At 43.5% G+C, this 27,926-nt stretch overlaps 1 protein-coding gene across 1 annotated transcript in view; it reads right to left on the reverse strand.

Moving 5' to 3' along the window:
- The window catches only part of LOC126458227 (uridine 5'-monophosphate synthase), an 83,226-nt gene that overhangs the window by 27,240 nt on the left and 28,060 nt on the right, over positions 1-27,926 (reverse strand). The window contains 1 exon segment of the mRNA XM_050095125.1: positions 20,539-20,662. Coding sequence (XP_049951082.1) covers positions 20,539-20,662 — 124 coding nt within the window.

Here is a 27,926-nt window from a genome sequence, read left to right on the forward strand (position 1 = left end):
AGAGTTTTGTAATATCGAACCTAACACGACACTGCATCCGTCTCAAACAAGATGTTGTCTTTGTTAACTTGTTTCACGTATTATAGAATAGTGGAATGCACTGCAATTATTTTTCGCTTCCAAGTGGGAAGAAGAAACCCTGTATGCAGCTGAACAGTTAAAGTCATTCCGGGGCAACTTTGAACGCGTAATTTTTATATTTCTTGAGTGGATTCTACCCAACTTTGTGTCACTGAATCAGTATTTTCAAAGAGAGAAATTAGTAATTTGCTCTTCGCATGATAGAATGTACGAAACACACAAAGAAATCCTTCTCTGCTACACGTCTCCTGATTATATCAACAAAACTGATTCCACAAACGTAGGTCCAGCAAACTAAGCCCAACTTGTGCTTTATACACAAGTGTACGAGGGTTGGAACTTTAATAGTGGCAACTATTTATTTACAGTTTGTACAAAATAGATACATGTTTCAAAGTTTTACTGATGTTGAGAGTAGTCACCAACATTGTGTATAACGTGTTACCACCCATGTGGAAATCGTAGGATGCCCTTAGCAGTGTCACTTGTGTTGACAGTTCAAGTGGCGCAGTCTATTGTCCGACGAATTTGTAGCAGTTCTGAAGCAAATGCCGTGAAGCGTTTCCTTCAGTTTATAAATCGAGTTGAACTCATGAGCACTTAGCAGCCCCATCAGCCAAACAAATCAGTAGGCCCTAATACCTTGCACTGTACGTGCTTGAGCATTGTCCTACAAAATGATGGTCAGGTCCTGCAGAAAGTGTCATCACCTCCGTCTCTAAGCTGGTTGTAGGTTGTGTTCCAAAAATAAACAGCAGAGAGACAGAATTGATGACACTTTCTGCAGGACCTGACCATCATTTTGAAGGACAATGCTCAAGCACATACTGATTTGTCAGACTGAAGGGCTACTAAGTGCTATACCACCTACTGCACTCCCCTAACATGAGCCCTCGTGAGTTCAACTCTATTTCTAAACTGAAGGAAACACTTCACGGCATTCACTTCAGAACTGCTGCAAATTCGTCGGGCAATAGACCGAGCTGCTCGAACCGTCAATGCAACTGTCACTGCTAAGAGTATCCTATGATCCTACGACTTCCACATGGCTGGCAACTGGCTATACACAATGCTGGTGACTACTTTGAATGTCAGTAAAACTTTGAAACAGGTATCTATTTCGTACGAACTGTAAATAAATAGTTGCCACTATTAAAGTTCCAACTCTCGTATTTAGATGTAGGTGTGATTAAGTTCATGAGCCAATCGGAAAACATCTCACAAAAATCTAGTCATTTCCACTACACAGTGCAACAGTTCCTTATAATGTCTTGTTGTGAGATAAAAGGAGTGGTATTATTTCAAAAATTCTGTTCTAAAAATGTTGAGTTGGCTAACACCAGAAATAGCATTGGCAAAAAGTGCTAAAAGGCCATCAATGCTTGTTCCACTTCTATAAATAGGTTCAGAGGATTTCTCGAAAAGACAAGATGCTTGTGCAAATGACTATCAGAGGAGAGCATTGCCACATGCAGAATTTCCCGAAAATCAAAGAGGTAGACGATTTTCATAAAGAACGCTACTGACCTTCATGGTAACCAAGAATTCCTCCAAATAGGAAACTGTGCATGATATATTAGTTTCACCAGATTCCAATGCTGGTTGGGAGCGAGTATTTTAAAAAATGAATGTAGTGAAGACGCTGTTGAGAAATAAGTTACATTAAGGTACAGTAAGCTCACTTCCAAGCTTGTCAAGAATTCTGTACAGTTCGAACCAACCAGTATAATGATTGGATCAATGAACACGTCCAACATTTATGTCAAGGAGAAGGAATCTCCTCGGGATAGTGATGCCGAGGTGGAGTTCAATAACGATGCCTATTAGGGTGAGTTTAATTATATTACTATTTGTAATTATATTACATACCCATGCTACTTTTCAATCAGGTTTGCACAAAGTCTGTGATGCTTTGGAATCTTCTGAGTTTATCTTGTTCTGAAGTAGATTAGTGCAAAGGATCGCGATTTGAGATGTTTGGGTTCGTAATTCGCAAATTTTATGGATAAAAATTTTAAGAGATGAAGACTTTGCTATTCGCGCTTATGTCATATTATCAGCATTATTGTTTTTATGGTTTATGACTTTCAGTATAGGGTAATTTTAGATAAAAATTCCATAATTTTGTATTCTGAGGTTGGCAATGTTGGTTTGCTACACTGTGACTATCCTTAACACTAGGACAGGGGCTTATGGACAGCCTGGAAGGACCAACTGGTCATTTTGATGGGTGTAGTTTTATTTGCCTTTTTTAAAAATAGTAAACAAATTTGGATGTATACTAATTTAGTTCATACTATTTATACAGTTTATATCTAAAAACAAAGATGATGTGACTTACCAAACGAAAGCGCTGGCAGGTCGATAGACACACAAACAAACAAACACAAACATATACACAAAATTCAAGCTTTCGCAACAAACTGTTGCCTCAGCAGGAAAGAGGGAAGGAGAGGGAAAGACGAAAGGATGTGGGTTTTAAGGGAGAGGGTAAGGAGTCATTCCAATCCCGGGAGCGGAAAGACTTACCTTAGGGGGAAAAAAGGACGGGTATACACTCACACTCACACACACACACACACACACACACACACACACACACACATATCCATCCACACATATACAGACACAAGCAGACATATTTAAAGTCTTTAAATCCCTAAGGTAAGTCTTTCCGCTCCCAGGATTTGAATGACTCCTTACCCTCTCCCTTAAAACCCACATCCTTTCGTCTTTCCCTCTCCTTCCCTCTTTCCTGATGAGGCAACAGTTTGTTGCGAAAGCTTTAATTTTGTATGTATGTGTTTGTGTGTCTATCGACCTGCCAGCACTTTCGTTCGGTAAGTCACATCATCTTTGTTTTTAGATACATTTTTCCCACGTGGAATGTTTCCCTCTATTATATTAATATTTATACAGTTTACGTGACTAAAGTTTCGCTTTTTCTGTAGAATCACATGGTAGAATGAACATTTTATATCTAATAATTAATCCAAATACATATGACAACAAAATGTGGAATGGTTAACTCCCCTTAGTAAAAACAAGTGTTAATATTAAATTTTGAATAGCACAATATATTGTACAGAAAACATTTATAACCTTCATTCCACTCATTCAAATCTACCTGCTGCAGGGTGACAAATACGAGTATTCAGCGTTGCCTAAACATGGTCCACATACATACTTGCTGTACTTCATACATAATTGCTGGCTCCTATTCTTCCCTGTACATTCTCCAAGTCTCGTGAATGTTGCTATATTGCAATACTGTATCAGCAAATCTGTTTCTACATCTACTCTCATGCTCATAAATTAAGGATAATGCTGATACATGGTGAAACAACACTCTGGTGGGCAGTTTGCGGGTTTAAATCACCTCGGGGTATGACCATACGGTGCATTTGACCTGCGGTCATCGCACAGTGGTGCTGGGAGCAGTCCACATACGCAGAAGTGTGTTGGTGCCTGTCAGAGTACAGTACAGCCAGTAAGTATGCAGACGTTTTCAAATGTGCTAATTGTGACTGTGTGTTGAAAATGGCTCAAAGAACACACATTGATGACGTTATGAGGGATAGAATACTAGGGCGACTGGAGGCTGGTAAAACACAGCAGGTTGTAGCATGGGCCCTCCGTGTGCTACAAAGTGTGATCTCAAGATTATGGCAATGATTCCAGCAGATAGGAAACGTGTCCAGGCACTACAGTACTGGACGTCCACAGTGTACAAAACCACAAGAAGACTGATATCAAACCATCAGTGCCCACAGACGGCCACGGAGCACTGCAGGTAGCCTTGCTCGGGACCTTACCGCAGCCACTGGAACAATTGTCTCTTGACACAGTCTGCAGTCGGCTGAACAGACATGGTTTATCACCTGGAGAGTGGAAAGTGCATTCCCTGGTCACAGGAGAGCCCATAAAGCCTGGTGTCAAGAACACAGTACATTGTCATTGGGAGAGTGGTCGCAGGTTATGTTCATGGACGAGTTCAGGTATAGTCTGAACAGCGATTCTTGCCGGGTTTTCATCTGGCGTGAACCAGGAACCAGATACTAACCCCTTAATGACCATCAAAGGGACCTGTATGAAGGTTGCGGTTTGATGGCGTGGCGTGGTGTGGTGTCGTGTGGTGTGGTGTGGTGTGGTGTGGTGTACGTACACCCCCCTGCATGTCTTTGACAGAGGAACTGTAACAGGTCACATGTACTGGGACGTCATATTGCACCAGTATGTTTGCCTTTTCATGGGAGCAATGGGTCCCACCTTCCTCCTGATGGATAATAATGCATGGCCCCAACGAGCTGCCATCGTGGTGGAGTACCTTGAAACAGAAGATATCAGGTGAATGGAATGGCCTGCCTGTTCCACAGACCTAAACCCCAACGAGCACGTCTGGGATGCTTTCAGTTGACATATCGCTGCATGTCTTCAAACCCCTACGCCATTCAGGAGCTCCGACAGGCACTGGTGCAAGAATGGAGGCTATACCCCGGCTGCTGCTCGACTACCTGATCCAAAGTATGCCAACCCATTGTGTGGGATGTGTACGTGTGCATGGTGATCATATCCCGTATGGGTGTCGGGGTACATGTGCAGGAAACAGTGGCATTTTGTAGTACATGTGTTTCGGGATGGTTTTCTCAACTTATCACAAATACTGTGGACTTACAGACCTGTGGCATGTGTGTTACCTATGTGCCTATGCTATTAGCACCAGTTTTGTGTAGTGCCACATTGTGTGGCACCACATTCTGCAATTATCCTTAATTTATGAGTGTGAGTGCACAAGAGTACCGATGTAGACTCATGTAATGGAGTCAACTCTTTTCCCAACTTGCATATGAACTGACGTGTCTTTACTTTTTCCTCCATTACATCCTTACTCATGTATTAATAACTCACACCTAAGAGGGCGGGGGGGAGGGGGGGCGAAACATCTGCATTGGCCATTCTTCAAATTGTAAAGTCAGGTAATTTCATTGATAGAATCAACATAGTACTTGGTTTCGTAGTGCGTCTCCGATTCTGATTGCCTTTTAGACTGTCATTCATTGATAGTAACTGAGTCATGCACTGAACTCAAATGAAGCACCTTTTTATGAGATTTTGTGTTTTCAGACATGGGGTGAAACTCGTGCAAGAGCTGTGGTCCCTGCGTCTGCTATTTTTCTATGTTACTGTCATGTGTCGCCAATGGGCAGTCACATTAGATTGTTTAAAACTAGGAAGAAGGTTAAGGAAGATTTTGTCTGGGTAGGTATGGACAAGGACAAGAAGGTTTTTCAAGGAATGTCAAGAGTGCACTTCTAGTAAGCCTGCACTGCATTCCTTGACGGGATACAGGGCCTCATGACCAGCCAAGTGTCCTATGGAAAGAATATTTGTAGATTTTGTGGGTCCAATGCCATGTTCTAAGAAAGGCTGTGTGTGTGGGGGGGGGGGGGGGGGGGGGGGGGCGCGCGCACGCGCCCCCCCTCCCCCCACAGAGATCTTGACAGTTTACCCATTAGCCTCTGACTAGCTGAAGCATTGCCCTGCATGCTTTTTTATAGATGCACCGAAGATTAAAAATCAAAATTGGTTATTGGTTTATTTATGTGTAGCTTTTAATACTTAACAGTATTATTTGAAGTGTAATGATTTACACATTTCATAACAAAAAAAAAGTGTATCTCATTGTTCCTGGTATCGTAGGAATGGAGGGCTGGATTATTAAGTGTCGATGCTGGAATGGAACAAATCCTTTTAATTTCTTTCAATGGGTTTCAACATCCATTGCCCACTATATGATGACAGGAAGTGAATGCCATCTTGGTCCTGATGGAACTCTGCATCTTGACCGTTCCTCCCACAAAAACCTTCTGCAAGATTGGCTGATGAAACCTGAACCCAGGCCAAACATCAGCACAATGCGGCAGGGTCCCTGAAACTAAGACCACAATCACCACCTGGAAGTAACTTAGCAGAGCTCACGCGCGCGCTCACCCCCCCCCCCCCCCCCCCCCCCCACACACACACACACACACACACACCCCCACGCGCACACACATACACACACACACACACACACACACACACACACACACACCCCCACGCGCACACACATGCACGCACACGCACACGCACACACACGCCTGAGGGAGAACTCTAACCTCTTATGAGGGGAGTCACGCGAACTGCGGTAAGGTTCCTCAGACCGCGTGGCTACCCCACGCTGCAACAAAAAGATGAACAGAGGGGTTTACTGATCAGTGTCTATATGAGTAAATTCAGAAGAGACCAATTTCTGCATTAACATAATAGCTCAAAAGCAAGCCAATCAAGCATAACACGTGTTCATAATAAAGCATATAAGCACTGAACAGACAAGGTTGGTACAGATTAGCACAGTATGGATTCAGTGCAAGCTCCAGAAGGACATTTGTTTTTCTATTATGGAGGCATAGCAATCTGAAGATAAACTTCTGTTTAAGTACCTAACTACTTGTTTACCAAATGATACTCCACCAGCTTCAAGTTTCTAGTCCTGAAAAAGGGAGAGTCATGGCAGATCATTACCCCCTTACCTTCTAGCATGTCTTCACTAATTGGCCTCAACGATAGTCTCACTGGTGTCTGTAAGAATCAACAACTGCACCAGCACACGTACACATACAATAAGAGGTGGTAGAATCTTGTTCCCACACCTCTGTGTTGGTAAAGAATATTTCTGAATGATGTGGAAGTCTTTACACCAGTCAATACTGATTCATGTACACACCATGTGTTAAATTTTTGGATTCTTCCATATTTCACATTTCTTCCACCAGCAAATTCATCACTGTCAGGCTATACAATGAATCTAGATTCACGGGACAGCAAAAGGCAGCTCCATTGGGTGTGCCCCTGTCCATGTTTCTGCACCTCATGTCTTTGGATACTGCCATGCCAACTGACTAATGGACCACATATCAATGGGATATGAGGATAATGGCCACCTGTACGAAGATGACTTCTAACAGTTTTGGGCTACTAGTGTTTGCAATGTAGATACATTCTGCATGCTATATGATGATTGACGAACAATAGTTAGGGACCTGAAAAATTTGCATTTGTGATAAATGTGAATATGGATGCAAATTCTGCCTCAAAATGTGATGATGGGAATTTGTCTAATTAATAACAGTCCATAGCAAGCTTTATCTAGATATACTATTTTATCCAAGATAGTTTCAAATAACTTTATTTTCTGCATAGAACAATATTCAAAAAGTAATCACTTTTTAATTACTGGTATTGCACAACATCTGCCAAATGCAAATTTGGAAAGAGCATGTGCATAAGAACATGTTTGCAAAATAAGGATCACATTAATGGACAAGCTCAATGATGTAACAGTGTGCTCGTAAGTTAAGCTCTGGTCCCGTGTCAACTGTGAGATGGTGAATAGCCTCTATAAGATATACACCATGTATTGTAACTGAGGAATCAGCCACAGGACTAGCACTTCAGAAAAAGAAACACATATATTTGCCTGTTAGCTAAAGTTGGTATTATGTTGATACTTTAAAATGGAAGCTTTAAGTGCGGCTGTTGAACTATGGTTGCATACGATTTGTACGATTTCTGTAGAGATGGGGCCTGAACTATCTCGTTTATGATGCTGCCAAGCTGACAAACAACTGTGTGGTAGAAGTTACCGAATGCTTTGCTTTGCTTTACTTTGCATTGTGCGTAACTCTTTCTTTTCTTATTTTGAAATGAGTGAGGATGCTGCTAAGACACTGTTGGTTCTATCTGTAACACTGTCAAGTAAAAGTCACGTATCTATGAGTATTTGCAGTAGGGCTCTGCCATATATTAATCAGGGTTTCTATGCTACAGATTTGAAACCAATGTTTTGAAGGTTTTGCCATTAATAAACTGGGTCTGAAAAGAAAATAATGTTGAAAAACTCCTTAAATAAGAAGAACTCTGTTGACCAGCTAGGAAATGCTGCTGCTTCTCAACAGTCAATCATTTGTCACAAGAACCCAGAGAGAGAGAGAGAGAGAGAGAGAGAGAGAGAGAGAGAGAGAGAGAGAGAGAAACCAGACAATTTCGGGACAAAATATGTTTAAACCTTTGCAAAAGTAACATTCCACACAAGAAACTATTTAGAGAGAATAAAAACCATTATTTATTATTATTATTATTATTATTATTATTATTATTTCTCTTTCCTGTCTCGGATGTTATGTCTGGTTAAAAATGGAAAGTGACGCGAACCTTGATCAAGCATGACTTCCTTTTATCTGTACGGTATATGTTACATTGCATTTAGGAACTTTCGGGTAATTGAGCATGTATCAATAATTACAGATCTCTGTAGTTGTATATATACGTTTGGATGTAGCTGTATTACGTTAATGTACTGGTGGATATTGTGTGGTATGACTCCTGTAGTTGATAGTATAATTGGTGTAATGTCAACTTTCTCCTGATGCCACATGTCCTTGACTTCCTCGCCCAGTTGGATGTATTTTTCAATTTTTTCTCCTGTTTTCTTCTGTATATTTGTTGTATTGGGTATGGATATTTCGATTAGTTGTGTTAATTTCTTCTTTTTATTGGTGAGTATGATGTCAGGTTTGTTATGTGGTGTTGTTTTATCTGTTATAATGGTTCTGTTCCAGTATAATTTGTATTCATCATTCTCCAGTACATTTTGTGGTGCATACTTGTATGTGGGAACGTGTTGTTTTATTAGTTTATGTTGTATGGCAAGTTGTTGATGTATTATTTTTGCTACATTGTCATGTCTTCTGGGGTATTCTGTATTTGCTACTATTGTACATCCGCTTGTGATGTGATCTACTGTTTCTATTTGTTGTTTGCAAAGTCTGCATTTATCTGTTGTAGTATTGGGATTATTATTATTATTATTATTATTATTATTATTATTATTTCACCTTAGATAATGGTGTTTCCTTATATTATTTTTTTATTGTTTGTGATTTGTGATCAATTTAGTCTACAGGCACATGATTGGCAACATTTTAAATTGATACATTTAAATCGATACGTCTAATAATTCACAAAAAAGAGAAGGAAGATACTAATTCTGGCAAAAAATAGATGCTAATTCTGCACAAAATATATGCTAATCTTGCAAAATAAGATGCTACATTTTCAGTCCCTAGCAATAGGTAATTATCACCACTGGCTGAAGTTGCTTATTATGATCTTTTTTGAATATCTCTCACTGTTTGATAATGAGTCCAGTTATGAAGCTGCACGCTGGAGCACTCAATGGCATTTGATATTTCACACTCTTATTCTACTGATGGCTCACTATACCACAGACTGTTCACTAGGAATAATGAACGAACTTAACTTCAATAAGAAATTTACGGAAAACAAGACGTAAATCATTTAATTAACGATAGCCATATTGGAATTTAACAGTGGTCACTTTATACACAGTAGCACTCCGCCTCAGTGCGTTGGCAGTAGCGTTGGTATTAATGAAGTTAAGAAAGCACATTGCTCAGAAACGTCTATGAGTGTGTGGTTAGGTGTACCATCCTGAGGGGTGAAACTACATCTGCATCTTATACTCTGCAAACCACCATGAAGTGCATGGCAGAGGTTATATCCCATTGTATCAATTATTAGGGTCCCTTCCTGTTTCATTCATGTAAAGAGTGGGGGAGGATTATTTGTTTGAATGCCCCTGTGCATGCTGTAATTATTCTAATCTAATCGTCATGATCCCCATGTGAGCGATAATGGGGGGCTGTAGTATATTCGTACAGTCACAATTTAATGGCGGTTCTTGAAACTTCATTACCAGACTTTCTTGGGATACTTTATATCTATCTACAAGAGTCTGCCGGTTCTGTGACACTTTCCCACTGATCAAACAAACATGGGACCATCCATGCTGCCCTTCTCTATATATGTTCAATATCCCCTGTTAGTGCTATTTGGTACAGGTCCCCCACTTCCCCAGTATTCTACCTATAAACCGAACTATACCACCCACTTTACCCACGACTGAGCCCATGTGATCGTTCCATTTCATATCCCTATAGAGTATTACCCAGTATTTGATTGAGGTGGCCAAGTCCAACACTGATTCATTGATTTTATAGTCATAGCATGCTATGTTTTTTTGTTTTGTGAAGTGTACAATTTTACATACCTGGACATTTAAAGCAAGTTGCCAACCTTTTCACCACTCTGAAATCTTATCAATATCTTTTTTTTTTTTTTTGATGGGGTTTAAGGGCGCTCAACTACTGAGGTCATTAGTGCCCAGTCACCGTTGTTAGAGCACATGGAATCTAGTAAAACTCAAGGGGAGGGGGGGGGGGGGGGGGACACCAGAAAGACCTGACAAAGATGCAGATAAAATAAGTAAAAAGGTGAGATGTCTTTGGACAAGCCAGTCAAAGTTATAAAATGCAGAACACGAGCAGCGGCTTGAGCGTCATCAGCTAAAATATCCGGTAAAGTAGATGGCAGGGACAGGGCAACACGAGATTGACTAAAGCGGGGACACGACAATAAAACATGGCACACTGTTAATGCCTGACCACAAGGGCACTGCGGGGCTGAGTCACCGGAGAGCAGGTAGCGGTGGCTAAACCGGCAATGCCCAATCTGCAACCTGGTCAGAAGGACCTCCTCTCGCCGAGATGGTCGGGAGGAGGTTGTCCAAGCAGTTGGGAGCGGTTTTACTGCCCGGAGCTTGTTTCCCTGGAGGGATGACCAAGCATCCCACGACAACGACACAAGCCTCTTACAAACATCCCCACGAACGTCAGATGGCGGGACACAATGGGAGGCTGGCCGAGGCAGGAGGACTGCAGCCTTGGCTGCAGCATCCGCAGCCTCATTCGCAAGCACTCCTACATGTCCGGGAACCCACAGAAAGCTGACAGGAGAACCATTATCAGCGAAAGAATGGAGGGACTGCTGTATCCGCTGAATCAAGGGATGGACCGGATAGGGAGCTCCAAGGCTCTGAAGAGCACTGAGTGAGTCAGAGCAGAGTACATACGATGAATGGCGGTGGCGGCGGGCATACTGAACGGCCTGATGGAGAGCAAAAAGCTCGGCCGTAAAGCTCGGACATTGGTCGAGGAGCCGGTATTTAAAGGTGGCGGCCCCGACGACAAAGGCACAGCCGACACCATCGTCAGTTTTGGAGCCATCGGTGTAAATAAAGGTGTGACCGGCAAGTCGAGCACGAAGTTCGACAAACCGTGAGCAATACACTGTAGCCGGAGTACCCTCCTTCGGGAGTGAGCTGAGGTCGAGATAAATATGAACCGGAGCCTGGAGCCAAGGTGGTGTCGGGCTCTCACCCTCTCTGAAGGTGGCAGGGAGGGCAAAATCCAATTGTTGAAGCAGGCGACGGAAGCGGACTCCGGGGGGCAGCAGGGCAGACACATACAACCCGTACTGACGGTCGAGAGAATCGGCGAAGAAGGACTGGTAAGAGGGGTGGTCGGGCATAGACAACAGCCGGCAGGCATACCGACACAGCAGTACGTCACGCCGGTAGGTCAATGGTAACTCGGCAGCTTCAGCATAAAGACTCTCGACAGGACTAGTGTAGAAGGCTCCGGTCGCAAGACGTAACCCCCGATGGTGGATGGAGTTGAGACGGCGTAAGAGGGATGGCCGAGCAGACGAGTAGACGAAGCTCCCATAATCCAGCTTCGATCGGACTATGGACCGATACAAGCCAAGCAGGACAGTGCGATCTGCTCCCCAAGATGAACCACTAAGAACTCTGAGGACATTAAGGGAACATGTACAACGGGCCGCCAAATAAGAGACATGCGGAGACCAACACAGTTTCCTGTCCAACGTGAGCCCTAGAAACTTAGTTGTTTCCACGAATGGGAGAACAACGGGACCGAGATGTAAGGATGGTGGAAGGAACGCTTTATATCGCCAAAAGTTGATACAAACCGTCTTGTCTTCAGAGAACCGGAAGCCATTTGCCACGCTCCATGAGTATAGGCTGTCTAGACAACGCTGAAGGCAGCGCTCCAGGAGGCATGTTCTCTGGGCACTGCAGTAGATCGCGAAGTCATCGACAAAGAGAGAGCCTGAGACATTAGGTGGAATGCAATCCATAATTGGATTGATCGCAATGGCAAAAAGGGCTACGCTCAAAACGGAGCCCTGAGGCACTCCGTTCTCCTGGAGGAAGACGTCGGACAATACGGAACCCACACGTACCCTAAACTTTCGATCCGTTAAAAAGGAATCAATAAAAAGGGGCAGGCAACCGCGTAGGCCCCACCTGTGCATAGTGCGGAGGATACCTCCTCCCCAACAGGTATCATAAGCCTTCCCCAAATCGAAGAACACGGCTACCGTTTGGCGCCTTCGCAAAAAGCTGTTCATGATGAATGTCAACAAGGTCACAAGGTGGTCAACAGCGGAGCGGCGGCGACGAAAGCCGCATCGGACATTGGTAAGTAGCTGTCGAGATTCAAGAATCCAAACTAACCGAGCATGAACCATGCGCTCCATCACCTTACAGACACAGCTTGTAAGAGAAATGGGGCGGTAACTAGAAGGAAGGTGTCTATCCTTCCCGGGTTTGGGTATAGGAACGACGACGGCGTCACGCCAACGCATGGGGACCTGACCTTCGGTCCAGACGTGATTGTAGGTACGAAGAAGGAAGCTTTTGCCCGCCGGAGAACGGTGTGCCAGCATCTGAACGTGAATGGCATCTGGCCCCAGAGCAGAGGACCGGGACAGTGCAAGCGCACGTTCGAGTTCCCGCATAGTAAAGGGGGCATTATAGGTTTGCAGATTCAGCGAGTGGAAGGAAGGTCGCTGAGCCTTTTCTGCCTCTTTCCTGGGAAGGAAGGCAGGGTGGTAATGGGCGGAGCTTGAAACCTCCGCGAAAAACCGGCCGAAGGCGTTGGAGACAGCCACAGGATCAACGAGGACCTCATTACCTGAGGTCAGGCCAGGTGCCGAGGAGTGGGCCTTAATGCCCGACAGCCGGCACAGGCCACTCCATACGACAGAAGAGGGAGTAAAACTGTTAAAGGAGCTGGTGAAAGAGGCCCAACAAGCTTTTTTGCCATCTTTGATGACTCTACGGCATTGCGCTCGGAGTCGTTTGTATCCAATACAATTCGCCAACGTAGGATGGCGGCGAAAGGTGCGTAAAGCACGTCGTCTAGCACGGATAGCGTCTCTACAAGCCTCGTTCCACCAGGGGACGGAAACGCGACGTGAAGAAGAAGTAGTACGAGGAATGAAATGTTCGGCAGCATTGATGATAACAGCCGTGAGGTATGCGACCTGACTGTCACAACTGAGAAAATCGTGGGCCGGAAAGGTCGCCAGGGAGGAGTAAAGTCCCCAGTCAGCTTTCGGTATGTTCCAGCTCGAAGGACGTGGGGATGCGGTGTGGTGCAGGAGACGAACGACACAGGGGAAGTGGTCGCTCGAATAGGTGTCAGAAAGGACATACCACTCGAACCGATGGGCAAGAGTGGTAGAACAGATCGAGAGGTCCAAGTGGGAGTAGGTATGAGTAGAGTCCGAGTGGAAAGTCGGGGCGCCAGTATTGAGGCAGACAAGATTGAGATGGTTGAAGACATCCACCAAGAGTGAGTCTCTTTGACAGGATGCAGGAGAGCCCCAAAGGGGATGATGGGCATTGAAATCGCCAAACAATAAAAACAGCGGAGGAAGCTGAACGATCAGGTGCATCATGTCAGCCCAACTAACAGCAGATGACGATGGAGTGTAGATGGTACAAACTGAAAAAGTAAAAGCAGAAAGAGTAATACGGACAGCTATTGCTTGGAGTGGGGTGGTCAATGGGATGGGATGGTAATAGACATCGTCCCAAACGAGCAACATGACCCCACCATGAGCTGGGATACCGTCCACAGGGGTGAGGTCATACCGCTCCGAGGTATAGTGGGTAAAGGCAATACGGTCAGTCGAGCGCAACTTGGTTTCCTGGAGACCAAGGATGAGCGGACAGTGCAGGCGGAAGAGCAGTTGTAAATCCTCCCGATTAGATCGAATATGTTCCAATGTAACAAGGCCATCGCTAGTCAAAAAGGAGGGGGAACGAGATGGGGGAAGAGCTGGTCACCTCGATGGCCGCGGAGGGCCAGGTTTCGAGGGAACAACGCTACAACCGGCGGGAGGCGGATCCTGTTCCATCGAGTCGTCGCCTACTGCGGCCACTGTCCCTGGTTGTGTAGGAGGGGCAGCATCATTTGCCAACGAGAGGCCAGCTGAGCGCCTGGCAGCAGAGCGTCCCGGCGAAACTGAGGACGGCCGGGAGCAGCGACTCACGGATGGAGCGTCAGACGAAACGCGCCGGGGTGGAGAGGGCCCTTGAGGCCTTCTTGGAAGTCAGAGGAGGCACAGGGATGGTGGGCTGGACCCGAAGAAGGTCCTCACGCGCGGGGTCCGTTTTGGAATGCCGGACCTCGGAAGCTGGGGTCCAGAACGTTTCCCCGATGGACGCCTGAGAAGAGGATCGCTTCTCAGGCGGCGCGGGGCGGGGAGGGGGGGGGGCGGGGGAGGAGGAGGAGGAGGAAGGGTGGCCCCTGGGGCAGAGAGGGCGGGGGCCGCGGGGGAGGAGGAGGAGGAGGAGGAAGGGTGGCCCCTGGGGCAGAGAGGGCGGGGGCCACGGGGGAGGAGGATTTGGAAGGGAGGGATTTGGGAGGCGGAGGCAGAGACTCCGGATGGGGGGAGGAGGTGGAGGGGGGACAGGATAGGGGTGAGGATACCGCGGAAGGAGTGGACACAACTGAGGCAAACGAAGTGGTCAACGGCACGGGATGGAGGTGGTCATACTTCTTCCTGGCCTCAGAATAAGAGAGCCGATCCAAAGTTTTGAGTTCTTGTATCTTCTTCTCCTTCTGATACGCGGGGCAGTCTGAGGATCTAGGCGAGTGGATGCCAGGACAATTAACGCACCGAGGTGGTGGGGTGCATGTGTGTTCCTCACGAAGAGGACTTCCACAATCGCCACAAAGGGGCTCAGCCTCACACCGTGACGACATGTGCCCCAAGCGCAAACACCGAAAACAGCGCATAGGAGGCGGGACGTAAGGTCGCACGTTGCACCGGTAGAAAATCACCTTTACCTTCTCTGGGAGAACATCGCCCTCGGAGGCGAGGATAAAGGCCCCGGTGTCGATGCGACGGTCTTTGGGGCCGCGCTGGACTCGCCGGACGAAATGCACGCCTCGGCGCTCCAGGTTGGCCCTGAGCTCCTCATCAGATTGCAGCAGGAGATCCTGATGAAAAATAACCCCCTGCATCCTATTTAGTGCCAGATGTGGGACAATGGACACTGGGATGTCCCCTAGGCAGTCGCACGCCTGGAGCGCCACCGACTGTGTGGCGGAGGTGGTCTTTATAAGAACGGACCCCGAACGCATCTTACTGAGAGCCTCGATTTCCCCGAAGATGTCCTCAATGTGCTGAACAAAGAACATGGGCTTGGAGGTGGCAAACGTCCCCCCATCGGTTCGAGAACAGACCAAATAGCGGGGGAAGTACTTCACCCCAAGTCGGCGGGCCTGTCCCTCCTCCCAGGGAGTGGCCAAGGGGGAAAGGGCAGGAGAACCAGAACTAGAAACAGTACCTTTCCTTTTGAAAGACTTGGCCGCAGAGCGACCTGATATGGGTTGACGTTTCATCTGCGAAACGTCCGCCCCAATACCACCCACTCCGACCAGGGGCTCTCCCCACGGGCGCCACCCAGCCTCAGCAAGGGCCACCTGGCAGGATGACCGTTGCCGGGAGTCCTGATGCCCCAAGGAGACGGGCATCTACTCCTTGGCCGACGTGGGGAGGGTGCAGCTCAGGTATCGGCAGTACGATCCCTGTGTTGTCAGGGGGCTACAACCTAGAGGGTACATGACGACCCCACCACAACAGGCTGGCTACCGTGCTGGATTTCTGGTGCCATGGAAAGTCCACCATGATTGTAGGTGCAGATGGGGACGCACTATGGGCGTAACTTGTACAACCCATCAGGCGTTTAGGGCCAACTTGAGGAATAGTGGGTATGGTTACAACGCCGGTACAATGCTGAGTGCCAAGGTTTTAGTGCACTGAGGACCAGTGGTACACCATGTAAGGCGTCCTTCCCCAAAAGGCTCGTACTTCTGTAGAATTTTGAAAAATGGAGGTCAAACCCCAAGGGGGACCATCACATGGAAGGCCGAAACGGTTGAAACTCCTTTTAGTCGCCTCTTACGACAGGCAGGAATACCTCGGGCCTATTCTTACCCCGGACAACACGATCAGCAAGGATCCCACCACACTTACCTGGGGCACACCTGAAGTTACTTCTACATGTGACAATGACTCTCCATCCAAGATAACATGCTGCGTCTTCCCTATCAAAAACTCCTCAATCCAGTCACGAATTCCAGTTGATATCCATATAATTGTACTTTTGGCAATAAGCATAAGTGTGGTACTGAGTTAAATGATTTTCAGAAAACAAGAAATATCGCATTACCTGACTACCTGGATACAAAGCTTTCAGTGTGTCATGTGAGGAAAGTGCAAGTTGGGTTTCACATGATCGATGTTTTTGGAATCCATGATGGTTGGCATGGAGGAGGTCATTCTGTTCAAGATACCTCATTATGTTTGAGCTCAGAGTATTTTCCAGGATTCTACAAGAAATCGATGTCAAGCACACCAGACAGCAATTTTGTCGATCACTTCTTCTATCCTTTTTCTAAGAACTGGGCACGGTTCTTTGTTCATGTGCTCTATGACCGATTATAGTTAGAAGAGGGGCTAACTCAGCCACAAATTTAGTACAAAATCTGACTGGGATTCCACTGGGCCCTGAATCTTGGTTCAATTTTAATGATCTCAGCTGTTTCTCAGCACCACTGATACTAATACTTATTTCATTCATCTTTTCAGTGATACAAGAATTAAATTGGGGCAATTCTCCTGGGTTTTCCTTTTAAAGAAACATCTGAAAACGGAGTTAAGCATTTCAGCTTTTGCTCTGCTATCCTCAATTTCAGTTCCTGACTCATTCTGAAGGAACTGGACTAACTTTGGTGTCATTAACAACCTGTACATATGACCAGAATTCCCTTGGATTTTGTGAAAGATCATTTGACAATATTCTGCTATGGCAGTCACTGAAAATTTCTTTATGTTGACTGTATACCATGGAGATTCTCTCCCATTATCAGCTGTTCTACTGGGTTCATATCTATCCAGTGCATGGTCAACTATTCTTTTCAACTTGAGCCATAGTTTCTCTACATGCTCCTGCCCTGAAAGTTTAAAGTTCCTCACTGAGATATGACACTACTGATTTGTTATCTAGTTTTCTGAAGATATACAGGGTGTTACAAAAAGGTACGGCCAAACTTTCAGGAAACATGCCTCACACACAAATAAAGAAAAGATGTTATGTGGACATGTGTCCGGAAATGCTTAATATCCATGTTAGAGCTCATTTTAGTTTCGTCAGTATGTACTGTACTTCCTCGATTCACCACCAGTTGGCCCAATTGAAGGAAGGTAAAGTTGACTTCGGTGCTTGTGTTCACATGCAACTCATTGCTCTACAGTACTAGCATCAAGCACATCAGTACGTAGCATCAACAGGTTAGTGTTCATCATGAACGTGGTTTTGCAGTCAGTGCAATGTTTACAAATGCGGAGTTGGCAGATGCCCATTTGATGTATGGATTAGCACGGGGCATTAGCCGTGGCGCGGTACGTTTGTATCGAGACAGATTTCCAGAACGAAGTTGTCCCGACAGGAAGACGTTCGAAGCAATTGATTGGCTTCTTAGGGAGCATGGAACATTCCATGCCTATGACTCGTGGGACTGGGGAGGACCTAGAACGATGAGGACACCTGCAATGGACGAGGCAATTCTTCGTGCAGTTGACGATAACCCTAATGTCAGCGTCAGAGAAGTTGCTGCTGTACAAGGTAACATTGACCACGTCACTGTATGGAAAGTGCTATGGGATAACCAGTTGTTTCCGTACCATGTGCAGTGTGTGCAGGCACTATCAGCAGCTGATTGGCCTCCACGGGTACACTTCTGCGAATGGTTCATCCAACAATGTGTCAATCCTCATTTCAGTGCAAATGTTCTCTTTACAGATGAGGCTTCATTCCAACATGATCAAATTGTAAATTTTCACTATCAACATGTGTGGGCTGACGAGAATCCGCACGCAATTGTGCAATCACATCATCAACACAGATTTTCTGTGAACGTTTGGGCAGGCATTGTTGGTGATGTCTTGATTGGGCCCCATGTTCTTCCACCTACGCTCAATGGAGCACGTTATGATTTCATATGGGATACTCTACCTGAGCTTCTAGAACATGTGCCTTTACAAGTACGACACAACATGTGGTTCATACACGATGGAGCTCCTGCACATTTCAGTCGAAGTGTTCGTACGCTTCTCAACAACCAATTCAGTGACCGATGGATTGGTAGAGGCAGACCAATTCCATGGCCTCCATGCTCTCCTGACCTCAACCCTCCTGACTTTCATTTATGGGGGCATTTGAAAGCTCTTGCCTACGCAATCCCGGTACCAAATGTAGAGACTCTTCGTGCTCGTATTGTGGACGGCTGTGATACAATATGTCATTCTCCAGGGCTGCATCAGCGCATCAGGGATTCCATGCGATGGAGGGTGGATGCATGTATCCTCGCTAACAGACGAAATTTTGAACATTTCCTGTAACAAAGTGTTTGAAGTCACACTGGTACATTCTGTTGCTGTGTGTTTCCATTCCATGATTAATGTAATTTGAAGAGAAGTAATAAAATGAGCTCTAACATGGAAAGTAAGCATTTCTGGACACATGTCCACGTAACATATTTCCTTTCTTTGTGTGCGAGGAATGTTTCCTGAAAGTTTGGCCGTACCTTTTTGTAACACCCTGCATATCTTCCTGCCTGTTTTAGTTATCCTTGTACTTTGGTAGTCATTGCTGCCAAGACCACATCATAGTGATACCATTTTCAATGTGGACGTCCTCAAAGAGATCACAACTATTTATTGCCATCAGATCCAATATATTTCCATTACCAGTGGAGTTCTGAACTATCTGCTGCAGGTAATTCTCAGGGAAGGCATTCAGTAATGTTTCACAGGATGTCTTCACACGCCAACCACTAACAAGACAGTGACTTTCCCAATTGATTGTTGGATGATTAAAGTCTCCACCGATAATCACAGTACGATTGTGGAACTTATGTACAAGTAAACTGGCGTTCTCTCTTAAGTTTTCAGTTACATCATGAGATGAGTCTAGTGGGTGATAAAAGGATCCAGTCATTTTATGCCCACCCCTGTCCAAAGTATGTGTAGTGACTCCAGTAAATGTTTTGAAGGCAAAAATGATCTCTCTGTAAAGGTAGTATAAAATATGTGGCTTTTACCTCAGTAAAGACTATAGTTTCGCAACTCCAAATATTAAATGTTATTTACATAATTTTTTTTTTACCACTGGGAATGATTTGTGCCGAGATTCCACAATAAACAGTAGCCCCCCCACCCCACCCACCCACCCAATAAAACTAATCAAGTTCTACATTTATGTTTACAATTATACATTACAAACCACCATGAGGTGTGTGGCAGATCGTACATCCCATTGTACCCATTATTAGGGATTTTTTCCTGTTGCATTCATGTATGGAGCACAGGAAAAATGATAGTTTGAATGCCTCTATGCATGCAGTAATTATTCTAATCTTATCCTCACGATCCACATGTGAGCGATACGTAAGGGGTTGTAGTATATTACTACAGCAATCATTTAGAGCTGGTTCTTGAAACTTTCTTAACAGACTTTCTCTGGATAGTTTATGCCTGTCTTCAAGTTAGCAGTTCACAATTAAGTCTTCAATACTGTGTGACCTCTCCGGGTTATAGGTCACAGGAATAAATGAACACAATGTCTCCAATAGAACCACACTGGACACAGCATTATAGTAATGACACTGACATTCCAATTTATGGATGTCCTAACAGTGCATAATATGAGGCTTCATTATGGATAGAATTCTAATTTAAAATAATTTTAAAAGAAAATGACCTCAAATATATGGTTTGACCACTTCATAGAAACTGGAATAACTACATCAAAACTTCCTTTTACCATGTTCACAGCTTGCCCAATTCTGATGAAAAACAACTGATATTATAATGGGGCAGACGAGCTAATAATAGGGACTAATGAATAATTACAGTTATAACTGTTTCTGAGGTATTAAAACTGTGTGACAGACCATGACTTGAACCTGAATATGGCTACAGATGAGTGAGAGTCTTTACTTTGGAACAAATTTTTAATCTGGCAGTGAGGCTCATCACACCACACAGGCTAGTACAGAGTAGGAGTTTCACAATGTAATTACAATTATGAATGCTAAAATGTGCAGACTTTACCTGCAGGTGCAACTGTAGTATTGATGTAATTGATCAGAGGAATCTGACTTGCTGATATGTATTTCCTTACACTGTCCACAACAGACAGATCCACTTTTCCAGCTTCATGTAAAATATCCATAATCTGACAAAACAAAAAGAAAAAAAAAAAAATCATTTAAAATTAGTGGAGCACAGGGCGGTTGACAAAGAAGACTGTCTTGAAAATGAGAGGAAAGCAGCAATTACATAAAACTTAAATGATTGTAATAGATATTTCTCTGCATATTCACATATCACATGGCCATAAATACACGGTGAAAAATCAGTGTTCTGAAGAATGTCAAACACTGTGTTGTCGTACGGACGTAGGTTACAAGCTGTCAGCTCCCGAGCCAACGCGATGTACTTTCACACTAAATTAGAGAATAATTAAGTGTAAATTATGCCACGGAAATGTGTCCCATGTGATAGCTGCATTCCGTTTTGAGTTGCTGGAGTCTGTTGTCAAATGTGCCACAAGATGTGTTTGCCTGTGTGCGAATGGTGTGCATTTCTCTTTTGCTGATGGAGACTGTGGCTGAAAGCTTTATGGAAGCGTGTATTAATTGTGCCTGTCTGCAACTTAATGTACCTTCTTTACGATAAGTAGCAATATTTCTTTTCACACACTGTTAAGTGTACATTACGAAAAACACAAAAATAAATGTGTGCAAAATTGAAGTAAACTGTGAAAAATATCCAAATGGGAAGAGTTCGCCTAGTTAACGATGATTAAATTTTACTTCCCAAGACTTTGTATAAAAGCTCATGATCTGAACCAAAATTTATTGTGTGGACATTACTTATGTGACCGCACACCACACACTGTTGTGTTTTACTTTGTGGTACAAATCCACGAGTCAGAGGAGACAAATGAAGAGTTCCATTCACCTTCATGGTCAGAAGTTAGTATGGTGTGACTGTGTAACTGACTTTGCCACCTGCAGCTTCTTGCCCACACTTCCAATTATTTCCCCTCCCAATGACATACTGCCCTGTGCCCCAACAACTGGATGTAGTGGGATTTTGTATTTTTAGACTTTAGAATATATACAGATCACTTTGACTGCTACATTCACTATCTGACTATGCTGAATTCCCACATCTCCCTGCACCCAGTAGAATATTATCTTTCTTTGTCGATTAAATGACGCAGAATGTCTACGACAGACTAGACAATATGGCTTGCAGTGTACTCAGAATCTGAGGAGATGAGTTCCATAGTTCTAATACAGCTCATATGTTCCAGAAACCCTCAGACTGCATTTTCCTCCAGGTCATATAAACTGACTTCACAAGTAAAGCTTGAGGATGGATTGCAGAGCAGTCAACTAAATCCACAGTTCGGTGTACAAAAGGTGTGATAAAATAATATCGTCTGGGTGCAATTGTGTGCTCCCCATGTGCATTTGAGTAGTTTTAAAATCATCTTGAGCTGGTTCAGCTTTTAGGCAAGGACGTAGCCACAAAGCAGGTCCAGATCACCCCCCCCCCCCCCCCCCAATAACCTAAATGAAATTACACACGATATGGCTGAAAAATACAAAGAGTGATCAAAAAGTTTCCACTTTACAACAGTGCTGCAGCTTATGTGCAACATATGTTGGTATATAAGTACATATATGTGGGCAAGGAATTAGAGTGACATTTGTGTCTTTTCGGTGTGTGTGTGTGTGTGTGTGTGTGTGTGTGTGTGTGTGTGTGTGTGTGTGTGTGTGTGCGTGTGTTAAATGAGGAAACATGAACTATGGTGATGTTATTACCAAATGTGTGCGACAAGTACCAGCATACTGTATCTTTTTCTTGGCTGGCAAAGTACAGAAGAACAGACAATGGTAGACATCTATCAGAGAATGGAGAGTGTATGGGGCAGCATGTTAGTCAAAAAACAGAGTTATGGAATGATCTGACAAGGGGTGCTTCTGCTTGATGAAAACGCACATACCCATTTCACAAATGTCATAACACGGAAATTACAGGAACTCAGGTGGGAAATACTCTAGCACTGGCCATATAGTGTTGATCTCTTCCCATGTGATTAGCATGTTTTTACTCCTTTAAGAGTTGACCATTCCCGTCATCGAGGATAGGCAGCAAGCAGTTACAGACTTCTTCACGCATCAGGACACTGTATTTTACCAAATGGGTATCTTTAACCTTCTGCATCGGTAGGATGATTGCCTCAACGTCCAAGGCGCTTTTGTCTGAACGACATGCCAATTATGGACTGTACGGCTTTCGAGCGGAAAATTTGGATCGGCCTTTGTATTTTGAAGTTCAGTCATACAACAAAAATGGGATATGCACTATCAATAGTCAACAGTGCAATCAATAGGTTTAAACTATCAATACATTAGTAGCACTATTGGCTATCACCTATCCATACTTTAGCCAAGACCAACTCTTTTACATTGTTGGCCTTACTTGAATTTAATTGTTTTGTTAATCAGTTCAGTGCTTGCTTACAGCTGAATTTACGAGGGTGAGTCAAATGAAAACCTTAGATTTGTAATAACAAAACGAAATTTCACACCGTTAAACTGTAAGTTGGTAAGTGTGCTACAAACAGCATGCAGAATGGCCTGCAGGTGGCAGCATAGTGCAGATGGACACACTCCGTCGCAGTATCAGTATAAAAATGGCCACCCCACTTGCAACTTGCACCAGGGAAGAACAGCGTTCTGTTTTTCGGTTTTTGCGTAGTGAAGGTGTGACACCTATTGAAATTCATCACTAAATGAAGGTACAGTATGGTGATGCACGTTTGTCACAGCAGCAAGTCTACGAATGGAGTAGGAAGTTCGCAAATGGTGTTTCTTCAGTGGAAGATTCTCCTTGTCCAGGTCAGGCACAACGAGCTGCGACTCCACAGAACACTGCAGCAGTTGAAGCCATAGTGAAGTAAAACTGCCGAGTGACACTGAATGAAATTGCAGCATGTTTACAGATTAGTCATGGGTCAGCACACGACATTGTGCATGATGTGCTCCAGTTTCACAATGTGTCTACAAGATGGGTGCCATGGCAGCCGACTCCTGAAATGAGAGAACGACATGTTGATGCTTGTGAAGAACTTCTTCGGCGCTTTGAATGAGAAGATGATGGCTTCCTTGTAAGAATCGTAACTGGGGACGAAACCTGGGTTCACTTCCACCAACCGGAAACAAAGAGAGTGAGCAAGGAATGTTACCATTCCTTATCACCAAAACCAAAGAAGTTTCAAACAGAACCATCAGCAGGGAAGGTTATGCCGACTCTCCTTTGGGACGAAAAAGGCATCATTTTGGAGCATTACATGCCTAGAGGGTCCACTGTCACCAGTGCATCACACACAGATCTCCTAAAAAATCATTTGCGGCCTGCAATCAAATCAAAGCGACATGGATTGCTGTCAGCAGGTGTCCTTTTTGCAACATGACAATGCAAGGCCCCACACTGCCCGTACAACAGTTGCAACAATTTCCTCATCCACCATACTCACCAGACCTTGCCCCCAAGTGATTTCCATATGTTTGAACCACTCAAAGACGCAATGGGAGGAAAGAAGTTCCGTTCTGATGAAGAGGTACGCCACGCAATGCACGAGTGGTTGCGCGGACTACCAAAAGAATATTTTTCTAAAGGAATTTATGCACTTTGTAAGCACTTGAGGACTTGCATTGAGGGTTGAGGAGATTATGTTGAAAAGTGATACAGCTTTGTACCACTTCTGCACAATAAATAATATTTAAAAAATATTTAAGGTTTTCATTTTACTCACCCTCGTAATACAATTGCTGCTGTTTATTATTTTTGTACTGTGTGCTGTTCTAATAGTTCTTAACTATGGAGAAGGCTCTAACAAGAAAGCAGAGAGAAACCAATTCCGATTCGATTCTGATTCGTTCACTAACATTGCGATAAGTTAAAAATATGCATGCTCTCCTATAATAGCCTAATTACCTATCTCTAACAGTTTAATGTTAACATTGGAGTCATTATCTGGAGATGAACAGAACTCTGAGGTTGCAATAGTCAGTATTTCACAAGGCAGCAGAGAGGTAAACCATCTTCCAAACAACATTCACTTAAAATTAGTGCTTAAAAATAAAGTGATTTGCTTGTGTCACCCAGAAGTCACATTGACCACCAAAAATATCACCCAAATGGCAATGGTGCATTTCTTGAAAAAATTTGCTCAAAATTTTATCATTATTAGCACGAAAGGCAAAATATCGGCCAATCTGGTCACCCGGACAATACTCAGGTATGGAAACCGTTCCAATACAGAGTGATGGGGTGAAGTTTGTGAGGAACATAAGGTGTAAGCGAAGACATTAAATTCTATAGTTAGTTCGTTTCTAAAAGTTTTTTTCAGCAGGGTGTTTGAATTTGTCCTAGCCGATGGTGACTGCATTCTGCATCCCCCCCCCCCCTTTTCCCGTGTCCAAAATCTATTTATGCTCTTTTAATATTACAATAACTGAGGTCACTAAATCTTAAAATATGCACACTTTCATGAACTATTAAATGGCGAGACATGTACAATTAAAGGAAAACATGCAACATCAGAATTCCATCTTTTGTTGTGATGCATTTTATTTTATTTGAGAACAATGTACAACAACCAGTTTTACCAACTTCGAGACTGAGCTAGCAACACCTGGATTTAGGGAGCAGGGTGATCAAAATCTATCTGTTGGCAACCTTGAGAAATGGTTTTCTGTGGTTTCCTATTTTAAATTCAGGCAAATGCTGGTACTGGTCCCCAACTACTTCTTTCTTGAAAGATGCCAGTTCAATTAAAGCAGCAGCTTCTCTGCTTAAATGAAAAGAGCTGTATCGAAGGCAAGCTGAACATCTCTTCAGAGACTCTGGCACTGAAAGCCATATTTACATTGGATCATCATTTTGTGCTAGGTATCTGTGTGTAAAGATGGCTCAGTTGCAGAACTAATAGTATGTCTTCACATTTTACTACAAGAACAATGATCTACTGTGAAATGTCTTATCCATAAAATGCTTTTAGCTTTCAGTCCAATCATCACACCTCTAACTAACTTTTAAATAAACATTCTAAAAAATGACAATGTATGTTTTACATGTGTTTCTGAGTCATCAGTCTTCAGATCAGTTTAAAGCAGCCTGCCACAAATTCCTCTCCTGTGCTTTTTGCATCTCAGAGTAGCTCTTGCACCCTATGTCCTCAAATTATTTGCTGGATGTATTCCAGTCTCTGACTTCCTCTAGTACCATGGAAGTTATTCCCAATATCATAACAGATGTCCTATCATGTTATTCCCTGATGTCTTAACAGATGTCCTATCATCCTGCACCTCCTTCTTGTCAGTGTTTTCCATATACTCCTTTCCTCATCATTTCTGCAGAGAACCTCTTCATTCTTGAGATTCCCAGAAATTTCTTCCATAAACTAAAGCCTATGTTTAATAGTAGCAGACTTGTCATGACGAGGAACACCCTACTTGCAAGCACTAGTCTGTTTATTATGCCCTCCTTGCTCCACCTGTCATGGGTTATTTTACTACCTAGGTAGCAGAATTCCTTTCCTTAATCTAATTCTTGATCACCAATACTGATGTTAATTTTCTCACTGTTCTCATTTCTGTTATTTCTCATTACTTTTGTCTTTCTTCAATTTACTCTCAATCCATATTCTGTACTCATTAGACTGTCCATTCTATTCAACAGATCCTACAATTCTTCTTGACTTTCACCGAGGATTGCAATGTCATCACCAAATCTATCGTTCCACCTTTAATTTCAATCTCACTCTTGAACCCCTTTTTTATTTGTAGTATTGCTTCTTCGATGTATAGACTGAACAGTAGGGGGCGAAACACTATATCCCTGTCTTATACACTTTTTAATCCAAGCACTTCGTTGTTGATCTTCCAGTCTTGTTGTTAACTCACACTTCTTATAAATAATGTGTATTATCCACCTTTCCCTACAGCCTATCTGTTATTTTTCTCAGAATGTTGAACATTTTGCACTATTTTACATAGTTGAATGCTTTCTCCAAATTGACAAATGTGTGTCAATTTTTCTACAGTCTTTTTTCATTATTAACTGCAACATCAGAACTGCTTCTCTGGTGCCAATACCTTTCCAAGAGCCAAACTTTTCATCATCTAACAGGTCATCAGTATTTTTTCCATTCTTCTGTACATTATTCTTGTCGGCAACTCTGATACATGAGCTGTTAATTCTCACACTTTTAGGTTCTTGCTATCTTCGGTGTTGTGTGGATGATGTTTTTCTGAAAGTCTAAAGGTATATTCTTCACACCTAAGTGAATAGACATTTGGTTGCCAGCACTCCAAATGATTTTAGATATTCCAATGGAATGTTACCTTTCCCTTCTGCCTTGTTTGATGTTAAGAAGTCCAAAGCTCTTTTACTCTTCCCTCTCGACTTTTGTCCCATCTTCCATCATGTCATCTGACGAGTCCTCCCCCTCATAGAGGCATTCAGTGTATTCTTTCACATATTCACATTCTCCTCTGCATTTAACAGTGTAATTCTCATTGCACTCTTGATGTTACCACTTCTGCTTTTAATTTCGCTGAGGGTTGTTGGGAATTTTCTATACGAGTCATATCTTCAATCATTTTTACCCCCCACATTTTTCATGGAACCATTTTGCCCAAGCTTCCCTGTATTTCCTATGTATTTCATCACTAAGCGATTTGTAAGTCTGTATTCCTCAATTTCCATGAACCTTTTTTGTACTTACTTCATTCATTGATCAACTGAAGTATTTCTTTATTATCCATGGTTTTTTCACTGTTCCTTGTGCCTACATTTTCCCTCCAAACCCTATTCATTATCAGTGAACTTCAAGTGTATCTCTTCATTCCTTATTACCTCTGCATCTCACTTCTTTGCACATTGATTCTTCGTGACAAGTCTCAAACTTCAGCCTCCTCTTCATAATTACTAAATTATAAACTGAGTCTGTATCTGCTCCTGGGTTTGCCTTACAATCCAATACCAGATTTTGGAATCTCTGCCTGACCATAATGTAATGTAACAAATATTCCAGTATCTTCTGGCCATTTCCAAGCACACCACCTCAATTTGCGGTTCGTGAACAGAGCATTCATTTTTACTAGCTCCAATTTGTTGCAGAACTCCATTAGTCCTTCTCTCCAATTCCTAGTACCAAGCCCATATTCTCCGCAAACCCTTTCTTCTGCTCTTTCCCCTTCCAATATCCCATGACTATCAGATTTTCATCTCTCTTTACTTAATGAATTACCCATTCAATATCCTCTTATACTTTCTCTATTGCTTCATTTTCTGCTCGTGATCTTGTTGGCATGTGTACCTAAACTACTCTTTTTGGTGTTGGTTTGTGGTCAATT

Source organism: Schistocerca serialis, chromosome 2, assembly GCF_023864345.2.
Source record: "Schistocerca serialis cubense isolate TAMUIC-IGC-003099 chromosome 2, iqSchSeri2.2, whole genome shotgun sequence".
Taxonomy (NCBI): Eukaryota; Metazoa; Arthropoda; class Insecta; order Orthoptera; family Acrididae; genus Schistocerca; species Schistocerca serialis.